The sequence below is a fragment of the Sinocyclocheilus grahami genome, unplaced genomic scaffold (assembly GCF_001515645.1).
Source record: "Sinocyclocheilus grahami isolate Dianchi unplaced genomic scaffold, SAMN03320097.WGS_v1.1 scaffold1374.1, whole genome shotgun sequence".
Taxonomy (NCBI): Eukaryota; Metazoa; Chordata; class Actinopteri; order Cypriniformes; family Cyprinidae; genus Sinocyclocheilus; species Sinocyclocheilus grahami.
Genome location: NW_015506553.1, coordinates 172,877 through 189,630, shown reverse-complemented (window position 1 = coordinate 189,630; position 16,754 = coordinate 172,877). Strand labels below are relative to the sequence as shown.

The window sequence follows — 16,754 nt, the reverse complement described above, 5'->3', positions numbered from 1 at the left end:
TATTTTATTTTATGCTTCTTTCCCTTTGTAGGCTGTCTAAAGCATTACTATTTTGTTTTATTCTATATTATGCTTCTGCCACTTTGTAGGCTATCTAATTTAAAGCACAACTTTTATTTTATTTTGTTTTATTTTATTTTATTTTACATGCTTCTGTCCTGTTGTAGTCTGTTTTGTTTTGTTTATTTTGTTTTTTTATTTTATTTTGTTGTATTTTATTCTGGCTATCTAAAGCACTACTATTTAATTTTTATTTTCATTTTATTATTGTATTTTCATTGTTGTTTTAGACTATTAGACCCCACTATATGCTGCTTACCTTTCAAGCACTTTATTTTGTCTCTGTCCACCATTTTACACTTTACACCCTTTCTTTTATGCTTTTTTCCAGTGGGGCATTTTCTGAGGTGGTCCTGGCCCAAGAGAAGGCCACAGGAGAGATGTACGCCGTGAAATGCATCCCAAAAAAAGCACTAAGAGGAAAAGAGAGCGGAATAGATAACGAGATTGCAGTGCTGAGGAAGTAAGTATTCTAAAAGCTCCCGGAAAAGACTTAAAATAACAAACCCAACACCCATTACATGCTTTACATAAGATTCTCTAGCTACAGACGAAAACCCTAAAGTTCAAAGGAAGCTGTTAGTGGGAGTTTGTGCTTTTCTCCTCAAAGCGGGAGATGACTCAGCCTTTACGACACACCCCTCACAGCCTCCTACCTTTACTGACTCCTACCTGTCCCTGTCAAAACCATTTGGAAGCATTTTAAAGGTTGTACAAATGATTCATGTGGCCTCCGCCACAGACCTCGCTATTCACTGCACGTTGAGGCCGAGCGCAGGTCCGTGGTTGTCATGGTAAAAAGGCGTTCAGGCAAGGAGGCGAGGCAATACGTTGGCGAGTAAAACTGCTGCAGCTGGATTGGAGATGGTCAGAATGATAGCAGAGACTGTAATGGTTGTTTAGCAACTTACATATGGGAATTCCTTTTGTTTTCATCATCTGCATGAATAAAATAGCTCAACATATCAGCCCAGAATGTATGCTATGGTGTACGGGAATGTGCAATCGGAACCAACGTCAGCCATCCAAAACAAAGCCTTCATAATCCACTCAAGTGCAACTCTGCTTCGTTGTAATTGATCAAATATTTCATCTGTTCTTTTCAGGATCAAGCATGAGAACATTGTGACACTGGAAGACATTTATGAGAGCCCCACTCATTTATATCTTATCATGCAACTGTGAGTAGAATCTGTTTGCTGCTTCCATTATTGCTTTAAGTCTGCTAAGTCTTTGAAACAGAACCAAACCATGTGAAGCTGGTTTGCGAGATGGAAAACGTAAAGTAATCTGTTCTTGTTGTGTCACTGTTGAATTTATTTGAATTTTAATCCAGGAAATTCTTCCTGTCATTCCAATTCACATTCCAATCCGACGTTCTGCGGGGCGTCCAACTCATGACTTGAAAGGAAGCCAATTCTTATTCTCATTTGTGTCCAAGGCTGCTGCAGTTGTTTGAGATCATTTTAATGACCTGAGCAACAGATGATTATGGGATTCTCCAACCATAATCTATATGTTGACATGCAAAATTTGCATTTTTTTGTTTTTAAACCCAGATTGGAATATTGAGTGTTTATTTTATTTTATTTTATTTTATTTATTTTATTATTTGATGGTTGTTGAATTGAATCACCTGAATAGTTTTTTTGCTTTGCTTTGTTTTGTTTTGTTTTGTTTTCTGTATGTTTTTTCCCCTTTGTTTTGGTTTGGTTTGCTCGTTATTTATTTATTTATTTATTTTTTGTTTTGTTTTTCATGCTGCTTGTTGACTCCAGGGGCCCGTTCTTCGTACGTCGCTTATTACATCCGAGATTAAATGTCACATCTAAGATGATATCATCGCACTAATAAGGATCTGGCATCTTGTTGATGATTAGTATGGCTGGATTGAGTAATCTGAGATAATTGCGTGTTCATGGGTTGGTTTTAAAGGGACTATGTATCGATACTCGAAACCATGATCAGCAATGCAGCGATTGTCTGGCGGCAAGACAGCAACGTAATGACATCATATAATTAAAAAAGACACCTGACGAGTGAGCAAAACTACATAAATGTTATAATAGTTTTTATTTTATTAAAATGTTTTACATGATTCCCAATTAGCCTATTTATATTCACGATTTCAAATTTTTGTACAGGCTTTACATTTTTATTTCAATGTAGCAATTAGCAATTCATTTAATTTTATATTTGAACAGATTTGTTACGTGACAGCATTAATTCAAGACTCTTAAGGGTCAAGATCATGTTATCTGCAACTCCTGCACTCCATCAAGCCACTCCCATAATATCTGTCACCACTCAAAATAATGCACGACTCTACATTATCTGTATAGCATGTGTGTAAGACTCGAATACAATTATGAAGTAATAATTTTATGACGAATAAATCTTTCAGTGAGTAAAACTGGCTGTGTCTATAGTATTAAAGACTACACAACATTATTATATTATATTTAAATTAATTTTTAAATGATTATTATTTTAAATTATTGTCCCTGGATTAGTAGGGTACTCTTGTAATAAAGTAGCGGTGGTAACGGACAGATTTTAAGTATCAGTTCTGCTAAAAAAGATGCGATCTAATCCTGTTTACATGAAATAAGCTGCTCCCGAGCAGGTTTAAGTTTACGGTCCTGTTGCTATGACAGCAACTCCGGGATGAGCTTCGAAGAACCAAATAATCCAAGATCATGCCAAATCATCAACAATCAAATCCAGCTAACCGAGTTAGCAACTTACGAAGAATGGGCCCCCGATATGCTATTGCTTTTCTAAACAATCAAATTTGCTATGTTCTGACTTGGCCCAGTAAACAAATACCTAGAATTTAACCATTATTTTATTTTGATAATTATTTAATTATTTTATTTTAATTTGAAAAGTGAATAAAAAAGTATGACGTACATAAAAAAAACTATAATGAAGTAGAAAACATACAGGACTGTTCAAATGTTTTTGTTTTTTCTGCAAGGAATGAATACTTTTAAATCATCAAGATTACATTACATTTTAGTGACAGTAAACCGTATTATATGTGACCCTGGAGCACAAAACCAGTCATAAGGGTCAATTTTTCTAAATTGAGATTTATACATCATCTGAAAGCTGAATAAATAAGCTTTCCATTGATGTATGGTTTGTTAGGACAATATTTGGCCGAGATACAACTATTTGAAAATCTGGAATCTGAGGGTGCAAAAAAAATCTAAATATTGAGAAAATCGCCTTTAAAGTTGTCCAAATGAAGTTCTTAGCAATGCATATTACTAATCAAAAATTAAGTTTGAATATATTTACAGTAGGAAATTTACAAAATATCTTCATGGAACATGATCTTAATATTCTAATGATTTTTAGCATAAAAGAAAAATTTTGACCCATACAATGTATTTTTGGCTATTGCTACAAATATACCCCAGCGACTTAAGACTGGTTTGTGGTCCAGGGTCACATATATACCTGTATATAATTTTCACTTTCCTTAATAACTATATTTAAAAAAAAACTTGTTAAAAACAGATTTTTTTTTTTCAGTGTGTCTGGTGGGGAGTTGTTTGATCGTATCGTAGAAAGAGGTTTCTACACGGAGCAGGATGCCAGCGCGTTAATCAAACAGGTTCTGGATGCGGTTAACTACCTGCATTCACTGGGGATAGTCCACAGAGACCTGAAGGTGATGATTTCCCTTGACTGATTTCCTTCACAGCAAAACAAATTGATGTACAGAGACGCGGGGCGGGGTGCGCGTGGCGAAACACGCACGCCAACTGTCATTGGCTTGTTTAGTTAACACTCGAAGGTGATTGGGCTCTCGGGCGAGATCCCAATTCGTCAGTCACTGACGTAACGTCTCCGTTCCCTCCTTCAGGGAACGAGGGTTACACAAGTAACCTAGACGTTTCTTTATACAGTATATAGGAATTTGGAACATGAGAAATGAAAGGTCACCGGACAGCGAACACTCACTTCCACTCCAGTGGAAACAAGACGACCGGTGTAAATAACTCCCTGTGACTTTTTAACCTTATCACCTACTCTCTCATCTCCTGACAGCCAGAGAATCTGCTCTATTTTAACCCACATGAAGAATCCAAGATTATGATAAGTGATTTCGGGCTGTCCAAGATGGAGGGTGCAGCCAATGACATCATGTCCACAGCCTGTGGGACACCGGGATATGTGGGTAAGACTGTCGATCCACTAAATATCAATGTGAATCTGCGCTGGATCTGAATATTTAATAAAATGATCATAGATTTAATTTTAAAACACTGTAAAAAGACTGTAAAAATGCTACAGTAAAAGCCTTTTAAGTGGTTTACGGTAAAGTCCTTTACTCTATACTGTGAAAAACTGTAATAGATCTATCTAACTTTGTGACAGCTCACATTTGATGGTTTTTCAATGAATGAACGTCTTCTACGTTTTTCTTATCATTTATGTACATTAGGGTTTTATGCTACATCTTATTTTATTGAATTCATATTTATTGCATCAGTTTAGTGTCATTTCACTTTACCACCTGTGTTTTAAGGTAGTTGCCAGTGTATTATAAAGGCAAAAAAAGTAATTTGGTATTGTAACATTATTTCACTTAATGAAAGATATATGTTTTTTAACCATAAATTTAAAACTTAAAATGTTGCTATGCTATTTTTAAGGTACAGTTCTGGCAACCACAGATTATTTATTTAACTGTATTATTATTATTATTTTTTACTGTAAATTTACTTAATACTTAAAGGAATATATCATGCAAAAAAGAAAATTTGATCATTTATGCACCTTCATGTGTTTCAAATCCATATGCTGTTATTTCTACGTTCATATTTTCCATATCCATTTACTATTTACTAACAAATAAAACGATTTCTATGCAAATTGTAGGCTATGAAGTGACCATGTCTGTCAAGTCCAAAAATGCACATTAAAAGTGGTTAGAAAAATCAAATTAGGAAAAATATGGTTTTGAAATGACATTCATGAAGGCTTGGTTCCGCCACAGGATGAAAAAATAAATAAATGACTTTTTATCTCACAATTCAGACTTTTTTCTCACAATTGTGAGTCAACATCTTGCAATTGTTGAATTTTCCTCAAAATTGCAAGTTTATATTTTGCAATCCTGACATGATGATCAAAATGATGATCAAATTTGTTTTGGGGTCAATTATCCTTTAATTACCCTTTTACACTTTATTAAATGTATCATTTCATTCGGTTTCTCTCTCTTTTATTACTTTAGCTCCAGAGGTATTAGCACAGAAGCCTTACAGCAAAGCTGTGGACTGCTGGTCTATCGGAGTTATTGCTTACATCTTGTGAGTATTTTTTACCACATGTGATACACATTTGGCTTTTTTCCAAACTATTTTTACATTCATTATCTTGAAAAGAAGACTTTAGGTTAAAATACTGACCACTGTTGTATCCTCAACCTCCTCAGGTTGTGTGGATACCCTCCGTTTTATGACGAGAATGACTCCAAACTGTTTGAGCAAATACTGAGGGCAGAATACGAGTTTGATTCCCCGTACTGGGACGATATTTCTGATTCAGGTGTGTATGGCGTTGGAAATCACTGCGAAGTGAATCATATATTATAGTTAAACAGACAAAAATGAAAATTCTGTCATCATTTACTCACCCTCATCTCATTCCAGAGCACAAAAGAAGATATTCTAAAGAATGTTGGTGACTCATTGGGTCCCATCGACTTCCATAGTATTTTTGTCCATACTATGGAAGCTAATCGGACCTGAAACGGATTAGTTTCTGAGAATTTTCATTTTTGGGTGATTTATCCCTTTAATGACGTAAGCTCTTACATTTATTCGTTGACACCCTTCTTCACCTCTTTTTGTCTCTTAAATGCCATCATTAAGTATGACTTGGGTTGCTTGTGTTTTCTTGTCTCTGACAGTCACGACTTTGTTTTTTCCCATGAGCAACACTTTAATGAGGGTTTTTCAAAAGTAAGACTGATGTTTTGCAGCCAGATATAAATCAACAGTTGAAAAGCATTATCTGGCGCTGGGCGAATCGGCATCGTTTGAAAATAACAACTCAACACCCACACCACGAGCGGTTCTCTGGTGTCTGGGGAAGTGTAGGAGGGTGTCATTTTTTCACAATTAGAACTGCGCCCTTGTGTAACTGATTCAGGTTTCTTTATTTTCACATTTGTGTTGTTTCATAGCTAAAGACTTCATTAATAACCTGATGCAGAAAGATCCAGAAAAGAGGTTCACTTGTGAAGAGGCTCTTCGGCATCCATGGTGAGCGACCAGGAATATAGACACAACGTCTTCACGGCCTTTCTCATGAAAAACCCTGGTGTAATATCAGTTGCTGCAGGTTTAAGCTTTTAGTTGCTCTCAGTAACATTAAGCATATTTCTCTGCTTCCCTAATGCTCATTACTGAGTTCAAATGTTTTCCTTTTGAGTTTGAAATTCATTATTCCCAATACAATCAACATAAATTAAACATGTTCACACCATGATGCATGGATACTTTTAAATATTATATCAATTCAAATAATATAGACAGACTTTGTGTAAATTAGGACACTTTTTTTGTGATTGAATGACTGGGAAAAATGGCCCAATCATCCGTACTGTGTTATATTATACTATAATATGATCATTATTTACATGCATTACAGTAATGAGACCTGGGGACAATCTACTTTTTTGTCATGAAATTGTCACACTGATAAATAATACGATGAAAAATAATAATAGTATAAATTAGGCCTTTTTTGCAAATTAAAAGTGTTATATACTATGCAATCATTTATATGCACACTAAAGTTAAAAAATTTGGGGAGATTTTCAGTAAGATTCAGTAAGTTTTTCTTTTTTTTTTTTTTTTTTAAAGAAATTAATAATTTTATTTAGCAAGGAGGCATTACGTTTACCAAAAAAGTGATAGTAAAGGCTTTTATAATTTTACAAAATATCTATATTTCAAATAAATACTGTTCATTTGAACTTCCAATTTATCAAAGAATCCTGAAATGGCACAAATTTAGCATATTAGAATGATTTTGTGACACTGAAGACTGAAGTAATGCTGCTGAAAATGTAGCTTTGCATCACAGGAATAAATTACATTTTAAAATATATTCAAATAAAAAGGTTATTGTACATGCATTTTAGATCAAATAAATGCAGTCATGGTGAGCATAAAAGATAAATATATATAAATCTTACTGTATCTCATATATATAATTACATATTTTATATAATATTAGTTATTATATTGCAATATTATATAATAATATTGCAATAACCATAATTACACTCACCTGATGTAATTGAGCACAACAGCATTATTATAGTGAACTAAAACTAAACTAAAACCATAAAAAGTTAATTGAAATAAAATAAAGTTTATTTTATTTTATTTCAGCTAGTGACAAGCTTTTCAACTTGATATACTAAAATCAGTCAAACTAAAACTGAAATACAAATGAATAAAAACTATTGGGTTGTTTTGAACCCAACCGCTGGGTCAAAACAACCCAATAGCTGGGTTTGTCCCTTTTTAACCCAGCGCTGGGTTATATTTAACCCAGCATTTTTTAGAGTGAAGCTTATTTTTTTTATATTTTCCATTTTTTGTAAATTTTTGTCTGTACAGTTTTTATTCATTTGTATTTCAGTTTTAGTTTTACTGATTTTAGTATATCAAGTTGAAATGAGAAGTGTCACTAGCTGAAATAAAATTAAATTAATTTTTTATGGTTTTAGTTTAGTTTTAGTTCACTATAATAATGCTGTTGTGCTCATTTACATCAGGTGAGTGTAATTATGGTTATTAGGTAATTAGGCATTACTTCAGTCTTCAGTGTCACAAAATCATTCTAATATGCTAAATTTGTGCCATTTCAGGATTCTTTGATAAATTGGAAGTTCAAATGAACAGTATTTATTTGAAATATAGATATTTTGTAAAATTATAAAAGCCTTTACTATCACTTTTTTGGTACAACAATAGCTGGGTCAAAACAACCCAATAGCTGGGTTTGTCCCTTTTTAACCCAGCATTTTGTTTTAGAGTGTTCAAAATATTAATGAAACAATAGCATCTCAGTGATGCAATGTATACTCCTATATGGTCACATATCATAAGACTCTGCCTCCTCATGGATGCTGGATGATACTGCAGGAAGTCCAACCGCTGACTTTCTTCTGCTTGCAGGATAGCTGGTGATACTGCGCTCTGTAAGAACATCCACGAATCAGTCAGCCGACAGATGAAGAAGAACTTTGCCAAAGCTAAATGGCGAGTAAGTGACCACTTCCTTTCCTCCTTCAGAGAAACTTTACTTTGAACAACATGTAAGAAATAGGAAATTCTGTATTCTCTATATTCTTCTCTCCTCACAGCAAGCGTTCAACGCTACCGCAGTGATCAGACATATGAGGCGTCTTCAGCTCGGCAGCAGTATGGATTCCTCTCAACACAGGAAGCAGAATCCAACATCCATGCCAGGGAAGAGTCAGTCGGTCGATGTTTCCTCAGTCCACCGCAACGACTGTAAGTTTTTGCCTTAATACTTTATACTTCATGAAACTCACAACTCACAAGACTTTTGCTGACCAACTTGATTGACTCATCACCAGTGATGTGCTTTTTGTTGTATTATGTCGTATTGTCCAACAGCCCTTGAAGAGGGTGTTATCTTTGTCTAGGTTCTTCCATGCAAGCGGCAAACTCTTCCTCGGGGACGCCCGAGCGGCACACACGGCCATCCACGGTCACTACCATCATCACTGGCTCCAAATGACATCACTTCCTGTCAGACTGCTCACTTGACTGTTGCACTTAGTGGAAAGACGTGTTTTCTTCTATTTAACGATAACTTCCTTTGTCCACAGTCGAACCAGTTTTTCTCAGACGCTTGCAGAAAAAGGCGTCCCAAAACATAGTTACTGGGTTAATCTTTTTCACGTTTCCTTGGTTGGTAGATGCACCGGGGACCTGATTATAGCACTTCAAACCTGGAAAAGTCCGATTTTCATGATATGTCACCTTTAAACCAATAGCCAGGTTTACTGTCATCCAATACGTATGAACTTGAAATTCGGTCCTGGATGCCTCTGGCATTTATTAATGAGAGAATGAAGGATGTGAATATTGCATAAACAAACGGAATTGTGCAGTTTAATGGTTTTATCAGCAATTTGTTAATATCAGTGAAAGAATCTGGAGTGATTTGTGTGTCAACTGTTTTTGGAGGTATGAAAGGGTGGCGAAAAGCACTTTTTAAAAGTGTTTTGTGTATGTTTTGGATTTATTTTGTAAGCTTTGCTTTTTTAAAACGACTCTTGGTCACACTTTACATTGCAGTGATTATGTTGCGCAGTGTAAATTCAAGTATTTATTGCTATTGCCACTCAAATTACTATTATTAATAGTACATTATTATTAAATATATGTAATAAAGACACTGTAATGTAAACTGTTATCATGATTTTGTTCTTTTAATTGTGTTTTAATGAGAAGATTGATGAACGCTTGTCCAATAACGTGTTTGTTTTATCACAGCTCGATAGGAAAAGTACCAGCTTCAGTGACGGTTATTAGTATTTGCTGATTTTGTGTTTCAGTGAAGCGAAAAACGACTAGAATTTCACACATTGTCGAGTGTACGAATACAAACATGCAGTTTTCCAGTTTAGCTGAAGCCGTTTTGATATGCTGTGTCCACTGATATACGACCGTGAGAGATTCAAACAGTTTCTGCTCTCAATCTTGCATGTCTTCATACCGGCCCTCTGAATTTAGCAGCTGAGTGCTGGTTCTTTCAATCAGGGGACGCAGAAATGATGTAAGCAGTGTTTTCTCTTTAGTAGATTTGTTCTGTGGTGAGTGTATGGTTTCACATTTTCATTAAAGACCAAGATAACAAACACTAGTTTTATTGTTGTCCAGACTCATTCAAAACTAAAAGAACTCTATTTTTTGTATTAAATGTAGCACTTTACATTATCCCAGCACAAAACGAATACAAATCGGGTTAAATTCTTTGAAAAATAATACTCATTAACAAGACTGTTACAGATTTTCTGTAACTTGTGCAATGACTTTTGTCATTATAGTGTGTGTGACGAAATGTACAATACATTTTAAACTAGCCATAAAAATAACCAAGTTATTAGTAGAGTAAGGGTTATAAAAGCCTATGAATAAATGTACATCTTTTTAGAGAACTATTATACATGGATTACATATGCTCTGCATGCATAAATACACATAGGCCTATAAGGCTACGTTCTTTTGCGCTATTGTGTGCTTGTTTACTGCAGACATTGTGCCAAAACGCCTTTACAGAAATATGCTGTAAAGTACTGTAAAGCTCTGTACCCGTTCTCCTGTAGTTATCCTCTGTTTTAGACCGTGTGTCGGTTGTACTCGTAAGATGGGTCAAGGCCGTCGTAGTGAAACTCTCTCCACTGCTCTGTCTTCTCTCTGGTGCGCTCGTCTTGCTCTGGAGAAGAGTAAAAATGAAGGAATTTTGATTTTAACTCTGTATTCAGATATTTACACACAGGCCTACAGAGTACCAGATATAATATGTGTAAATATTTGATGCTATACTGCACTAACATGCCCATGTACGTGATTAGCATGTATACTGTATAAACATTAAAGGCAGACATGTTTAAATAAAGGTTTATTACATGCTGTTAGTGTTGTATTATGTTACATATGATAACTGAATATGAAAATAGCCTATTCTATTATATAAATTATTTATAGATAATCCTTTTCAGTCTATTTTTTCCCATTATATTTAAAAGTGTAGGCAAGATGTTAAAACCATATTAGAGTAAATAATGGCAGAATTGTATTAAATTAAACTAAAAATGATTTTTATAAAAAAAAAATGGTAAAACTTTGAAATTATTAAATACGGCATGTTACAATAAATAAATGAACATTAAAATAAAGGGATAAGTAAATAAACAAATGTATTTATTAAAGACATGAAATACCACCTGAAATTAAATATGCCTTAAAATGAAAAACCTCATGAAAATAAAACAATATGAAACAAATCTATCACAAAATAACTGAATGCATAATGAAATGTTGTAATCATGTCTAAAGAAAAGCCAGTACAAATAAATAAGTTGGGCGTGAAATGTATTTACGTGACATGAAACATGAAAAGTAATCTTAAAATGAATTTAAAATGTAGTTAAGATTAAATATAATATATAATTCATTCCATTTTTAATATGTATTATATTTATTTATAATACGTTTTATTAAGTCATATAATCTTGTTTTGTTGTTGTTGTGCTTAATTAGATTTGGTAAACCTGTTTTGTAAAACCCTACAAGGTTCAGCTATGTTTATGCGTAATCCTGTTTACTTGGATGAATGATCTCAGAACGCTACTAACACTGCTTGATCCAATATGGCCGCCAAGGTGAATGATTTGAGTTTGCTCGCTGTGTAGACTCACCGTCGTGCTCCTCTTCAGCGTAACTCTCAAACTCATTTGTCTGTTCCTCATGATACTCCCTCCTTCTCGCATCTGCAGCCAGCCTCTGTCTCTGCTCAGCTAATAAGACAACAAAATGTGAGAGGAAGAAAAAGAGAAAGAAATAAAATGAGAAATATGCTAATGATAAGATTCAGAAGAGCTTTTAACATTTTTTGTTGTTGTTGTTGAATCATATTTTTATTATACCATATTTTAACTAAATACGATTTATCCTCACTTCATGATATAAAATACACAGTTCAGTTTCACTATTCATAAGGAAAGGCTGTTTGTGATTACATCACTGTTTGTATTACATACACTCTAAAAAATGCTGGGTTAAATACAACCCAGTGCTGGGTAAAATAGGGACAAACCCAGCAATTGGGCTGTTTTGACCCAGCGGTTGGATTAAATGTTTAACCCAACCATCTGGGTAGTAACCCAACCGCTGGGTCAAAACAGCCCAATTGCTGGGTTTGTCCCTATTTTACCCAGCACTGGGTTGTATTTAACCCAGCATTTTTTAGAGTGTAGGCTAATAGGATCACCTGATTTGGTGTGACAGGAGCAGCTAATTATAAACCCCCAAAGCTGCATTCTAATTAATATTATTTTATTGTAAGTCCAAAAAAATTATCTTGTCCAGATCCTCTCCTCACCATTTGAATACACAGTCTTGAATTCCCACAGGTGAGTCAAACATTATTTTTGGTGAGCCCATAACCATAAACTAACAATCTCAGACCAGGTCTAAGCCAAATGAAAGGCTTGAAAAAACAGCAGAGCCCCTCCTCCGGCACTGGCAGGAGTTGAAGACTGAAGGCTGGTTTTCTCCAGCCTGCCCTGTGGTTCCTGCTATGTGCTGCGGTTCACCGCCTTTACATTCCTCAGCTGGCTCAAAACGCAGCACCTGTGTGGCCAGTGCTAGCCACGACTAAAAGGGCTCTTTATTTGTTGTTTTACACTAGCAAACCTGACCAAACAGTCCTAGAAGCCACAAAAGTGACGTGATTGATGACAATTTACTTCAAATTGTGACTTTTTTTTTTTTTTTGGTTTAGTAGTTTGTGGTCAGTAAGATTTTTGTAATGTTTTTTGAATGAATTCTCTGTAAAAAATGACCGTGAATTTAACGGTAAAAGACTGTAAAAATGCTACAGTAAAATCCTGTTAAATGGTTAACGGTAAATTCCCCTACTATATACTGTGAAAAACTGTATTGGACATTACATGTATTGGACATCAATTTTACGGTAGTATACCGTTTTTGGAAGTGAAAAATACCGTATAATTTACAGTGAATAACCGTAAATTGACATTCCCAGAATTCCCTGCGTTACATTTCAAATTTGATGTTGAAATAACTGTTTCTTCTTAGTTTTGTCTTATAAGTTTTGTATATTAGGGTTGTGTGTTACACCTAATGTTGTTAAATGAATGTTTATTGCATTATTTCAGTTTCATGTGTGTTACCATGATGGTGTTTAGTGTTTGTGTGAATGACACTGTGCACCTTCTATATATGTTATTATTTAAAAGCTGCTTGTGATGGGCTTTGGTTCATCATGTGACTTTCTCATCACCTCCTGCATTTGGTGGTTATCAGTGTATTACAAAGGTACAAAACAGATTTCAGTACTTTAATAGGTTGGTATATTAACATTATATCAGTTAATGAAATTACGGTATTTAACTGTAAATTTAAGTTAAAACCGTAAAACCTAAAACGTTGCTACCGTATTTTTTACGGTAAAATTCCGGCAACCACAGCTGCTGGTTTTTTACCGTAAATTTTACGGAATTTTTTTTACAGTGTAGCGTTTATATATATAAATTTTTATTTTGTATTATTATTCATATAAAAACCCCATTTGTACTCAGTCTCTCTAAATCAAACGTTCTGGATTGTCCATTGTAGTTGACAGTTGCTCAAGGGGTTGCGCTTGAATTGACATAATGAGTTTTCACATAAGCACAATTTATAGCCTCACCGTTTATCTCATCTTGAGTTTTCACAGCCCTCTTTCCTCGCCGTTTGAAGAAGCTGGAGGCATCTGCCTCTTGCATGAAGATCTTCCTCAGTGCACCTTTGGTGAAGAAGAACATTGATGAGGGGTAGAAACTCTTGACAAAGATCTACAGCAACATTGTGAAGGTCTTTGGTCACCTTGAGGACTGGCTGCCTTCTTATCGGACACAGCGGCGCTGTCGGCTCCATGGAACACTGTAACAGAGAAAACACGGCTGAGGTAAGTCCAAAAGATTTGCCACCCTTTCCAGGGACTATATGGTTCCCCACATTGGTAAATCAACACTTCCCTTGGTCAGCACAGTAAACCACGGTCTGGTTACTCACAGGTGATGACGGACAAAACAAAGAGACAGGTGAGAAGAAGAGGTCGCGTCCAGGACATTTTTAGATTTAGCCGTGCAAGAGCAAAGAAAAAGCTGCTGATGTTCTCAGGGACGTCCTGCCTGAGATTGGTGATTGGGCTTGTGGTGGTGAGAGCAGTGAATGGAATTTGACCAGGAGGGTGAAGGAGGGGTGGAGTCTTGGGAACGTGTTGTTTTTGAGGTGGGGGTGGCACCAGAAAGGAAAGGTGGCAGGGATCGAGCTCTGCAGGATCTCACTTGAAATGAAGATATGACATGGAATGGGTGCAGTGTTTTTTATTTTTTTGGCCTAATGACGTTTTTTGGCAAGACATCACTGCATTGGAAATGTATTAATAACACTCTTTTTTTTTAAGGAATATGGGTTACAATAAGGTTCCATATTTGTTCGTTAACTACATTAGTTAACATAAACTAGCTATGAAAATAGCTTGTAACGACTTTATTAATCTCAGTTCATATTAATTGCAACATTTACTAATACATTATTAAAATTCACTGTTTTATTTGTTAATATTAATTAATGGACTTGAACTAACAATCAACAGTTATGTTTTTGTTAATTAACGTTCACCAGGATTAATAAATACTGTTAATGTGTTAATTAATGTTAACTGATGAACCTTATTGTAAAGGTATTTTGTGGCATAATGTTGACTAGAATATTTATTTATTTATTTATTTATTTTTAAGAATACATTGTTTTCTTTACAAAAAAAAGAGGTTATGGTGGGGAACTTGCAATGGAAGTGATTGGGGCCAATTTTTGGAAGTATTAAAATCAGAAATGTGAAGCTTATAATTTTTATAAAAGCACTTACATTAATTCTGTTGTTGAAACTTGTGTATTGTTTGAGCTATAAACGTGTCATAATTTTTACAGTTGTTTAGGTGTTATGTTGTTATGGCAATGCAAATTGTAAAATTGGATATAACTTAATTTTTGAACTTTTAATTCTCATCATTGTGTTAGTAAGTGATTTTCACATTAAAATCATGTTAACATACAGTGGGGCAAAAAAGTATTTAGTCAGCCACCAATTGTGCAAGTTCTCCCACTTAAAAAGATGAGAGGCCTGTAATTTTCATCATAGGTATACCTCAACTATGAGAGACAAAATGAGAAAAAAAAATCCAGAAAATCACATTGTAGGATTTTTAAAGAATTAATTGGTAAATTCCTCGGTAAAATAAGTATTTGGTCACCTACAAACAAGCAAACTTTCTATTGACATTCCCAGAATTCCCTGCGTTACATTTCAAATTTGATGTTGAAATAACTGTTTCTTCTTAGTTTTGTCTTATAAGTTTTGTATATTAGGGTTGTGTGTTACACCTAATGTTGTTAAATGAATGTTTATTGCATTATTTCAGTTTCATGTGTGTTACCATGATGGTGTTTAGTGTTTGTGTGAATGACACTGTGCACCTTCTATATATGTTATTATTTAAAAGCTGCTTGTGATGGGCTTTGGTTCATCATGTGACTTTCTCATCACCTCCTGCATTTGGTGGTTATCAGTGTATTACAAAGGTACAAAACAGATTTCAGTACTTTAATAGGTTGGTATATTAACATTATATCAGTTAATGAAATTACGGTATTTAACTGTAAATTTAAGTTAAAACCGTAAAACCTAAAACGTTGCTACCGTATTTTTTACGGTAAAATTCCGTCAACCACAGCTGCTGGTTTTTTACCGTAAATTTTACGGAATTTTTTTTACAGTGTAGCGTTTATATATATAAATTTTTATTTTGTATTATTATTCATATAAAAACCCCATTTGTACTCAGTCTCTCTAAATCAAACGTTCTGGATTGTCCATTGTAGTTGACAGTTGCTCAAGGGGTTGCGCTTGAATTGACATAATGAGTTTTCACATAAGCACAATTTATAGCCTCACCGTTTATCTCATCTTGAGTTTTCACAGCCCTCTTTCCTCGCCGTTTGAAGAAGCTGGAGGCATCTGCCTCTTGCATGAAGATCTTCCTCAGTGCACCTTTGGTGAAGAAGAACATTGATGAGGGGTAGAAACTCTTGACAAAGATCTACAGCAACATTGTGAAGGTCTTTGGTCACCTTGAGGACTGGCTGCCTTCTTATCGGACACAGCGGCGCTGTCGGCTCCATGGAACACTGTAACAGAGAAAACACGGCTGAGGTAAGTCCAAAAGATTTGCCACCCTTTCCAGGGACTATATGGTTCCCCACATTGGTAAATCAACACTTCCCTTGGTCAGCACAGTAAACCACGGTCTGGTTACTCACAGGTGATGACGGACAAAACAAAGAGACAGGTGAGAAGAAGAGGTCGCGTCCAGGACATTTTTAGATTTAGCCGTGCAAGAGCAAAGAAAAAGCTGCTGATGTTCTCAGGGACGTCCTGCCTGAGATTGGTGATTGGGCTTGTGGTGGTGAGAGCAGTGAATGGAATTTGACCAGGAGGGTGAAGGAGTCTTGGAGTCTTGGGAACGTGTTGTTTTTGAGGTGGGGGTGGCACCAGAAAGGAAAGGTGGCAGGGATCGAGCTCCTCACTTGAACACTTGAAATGAAGATATGACATGGAATGGGTGCAGTGTTTTTTATTTTTTTGGCCTAATGACGTTTTTTGGCAAGACATCACTGCATTGGAAATGTATTAATAACACTCTTTTTTTTTAAGGAATATGGGTTACAATAAGGTTCCATATTTGTTCGTTAACTACATTAGTTAACATAAACTAGCTATGAAAATAGCTTGTAACGACTTTATTAATCTCAGTTCATATTAATTGCAAC

The 16,754-nt window shown here is 35.1% G+C and overlaps 3 protein-coding genes and 2 long non-coding RNA genes across 6 annotated transcripts in view; 2 read left to right on the top strand and 3 right to left on the bottom strand.

The window, feature by feature from the left end:
* The window catches only part of LOC107569719 (uncharacterized), a 14,211-nt gene extending 5,940 nt beyond the window's left edge, over nucleotides 1-8,271 (bottom strand). Inside the window, exons 1-2 of the long non-coding RNA XR_001606939.1 lie at nucleotides 8,261-8,271; nucleotides 3,546-3,549 (exon numbers count right to left, since the gene is read on the bottom strand). This is a non-coding gene — a long non-coding RNA (uncharacterized lncRNA). The remainder of the gene's footprint in view (nucleotides 1-3,545; nucleotides 3,550-8,260) is intronic.
* Nucleotides 1-8,966, top strand: part of LOC107569715 (calcium/calmodulin-dependent protein kinase type 1D-like) — a 21,452-nt gene extending 12,486 nt beyond the window's left edge. Inside the window, exons 4-11 of one of the 2 annotated variants that reach the window (XM_016255862.1) lie at nucleotides 3,604-3,742; nucleotides 4,123-4,252; nucleotides 5,315-5,390; nucleotides 5,516-5,628; nucleotides 6,269-6,347; nucleotides 8,277-8,364; nucleotides 8,465-8,615; nucleotides 8,771-8,966. In XM_016255862.1, coding sequence (XP_016111348.1) covers nucleotides 3,604-3,742; nucleotides 4,123-4,252; nucleotides 5,315-5,390; nucleotides 5,516-5,628; nucleotides 6,269-6,347; nucleotides 8,277-8,364; nucleotides 8,465-8,615; nucleotides 8,771-8,865 — 871 coding nt within the window. In that variant the 3' untranslated portion in view covers nucleotides 8,866-8,966. Of the gene's footprint in view, nucleotides 1-3,603; nucleotides 3,743-4,122; nucleotides 4,253-5,314; nucleotides 5,391-5,515; nucleotides 5,629-6,268; nucleotides 6,348-8,276; nucleotides 8,365-8,464; nucleotides 8,616-8,741 lie in introns of both variants that reach the window. The other variant, XM_016255863.1, reaches the window with a different exon arrangement.
* Nucleotides 8,967-9,056: 90 nt separating this feature from the next.
* On the bottom strand, nucleotides 9,057-14,231 carry LOC107569716 (unique cartilage matrix-associated protein-like). Its single transcript, XM_016255864.1, has 5 exons — nucleotides 13,935-14,231; nucleotides 13,746-13,802; nucleotides 13,570-13,665; nucleotides 11,555-11,653; nucleotides 9,057-10,569 (listed from the first exon to the last, which is right to left on the bottom strand). The coding sequence occupies exons 1-5, from the start codon at nucleotides 13,990-13,992 to the stop codon at nucleotides 10,472-10,474; spliced, it is 408 nt and encodes a 135-aa protein (XP_016111350.1). The 5' UTR covers nucleotides 13,993-14,231; the 3' UTR covers nucleotides 9,057-10,471.
* LOC107569718 (uncharacterized) lies at nucleotides 11,608-13,663 on the top strand. The gene is made up of 3 exons (XR_001606938.1): nucleotides 11,608-11,671; nucleotides 12,225-12,268; nucleotides 13,588-13,663. It is a non-coding gene; the product is annotated as an uncharacterized lncRNA (long non-coding RNA).
* Nucleotides 14,232-15,776: 1,545 nt separating the features above from the next.
* On the bottom strand, nucleotides 15,777-16,388 carry LOC107569717 (unique cartilage matrix-associated protein-like). Its single transcript, XM_016255865.1, has 3 exons — nucleotides 16,245-16,388; nucleotides 16,056-16,112; nucleotides 15,777-15,975 (listed from the first exon to the last, which is right to left on the bottom strand). Exons 1-3 carry the CDS (start codon nucleotides 16,300-16,302, stop codon nucleotides 15,818-15,820), a joined length of 273 nt encoding a protein of 90 aa, XP_016111351.1. The 5' UTR covers nucleotides 16,303-16,388; the 3' UTR covers nucleotides 15,777-15,817.
* Nucleotides 16,389-16,754: the final 366 nt, after the last annotated feature.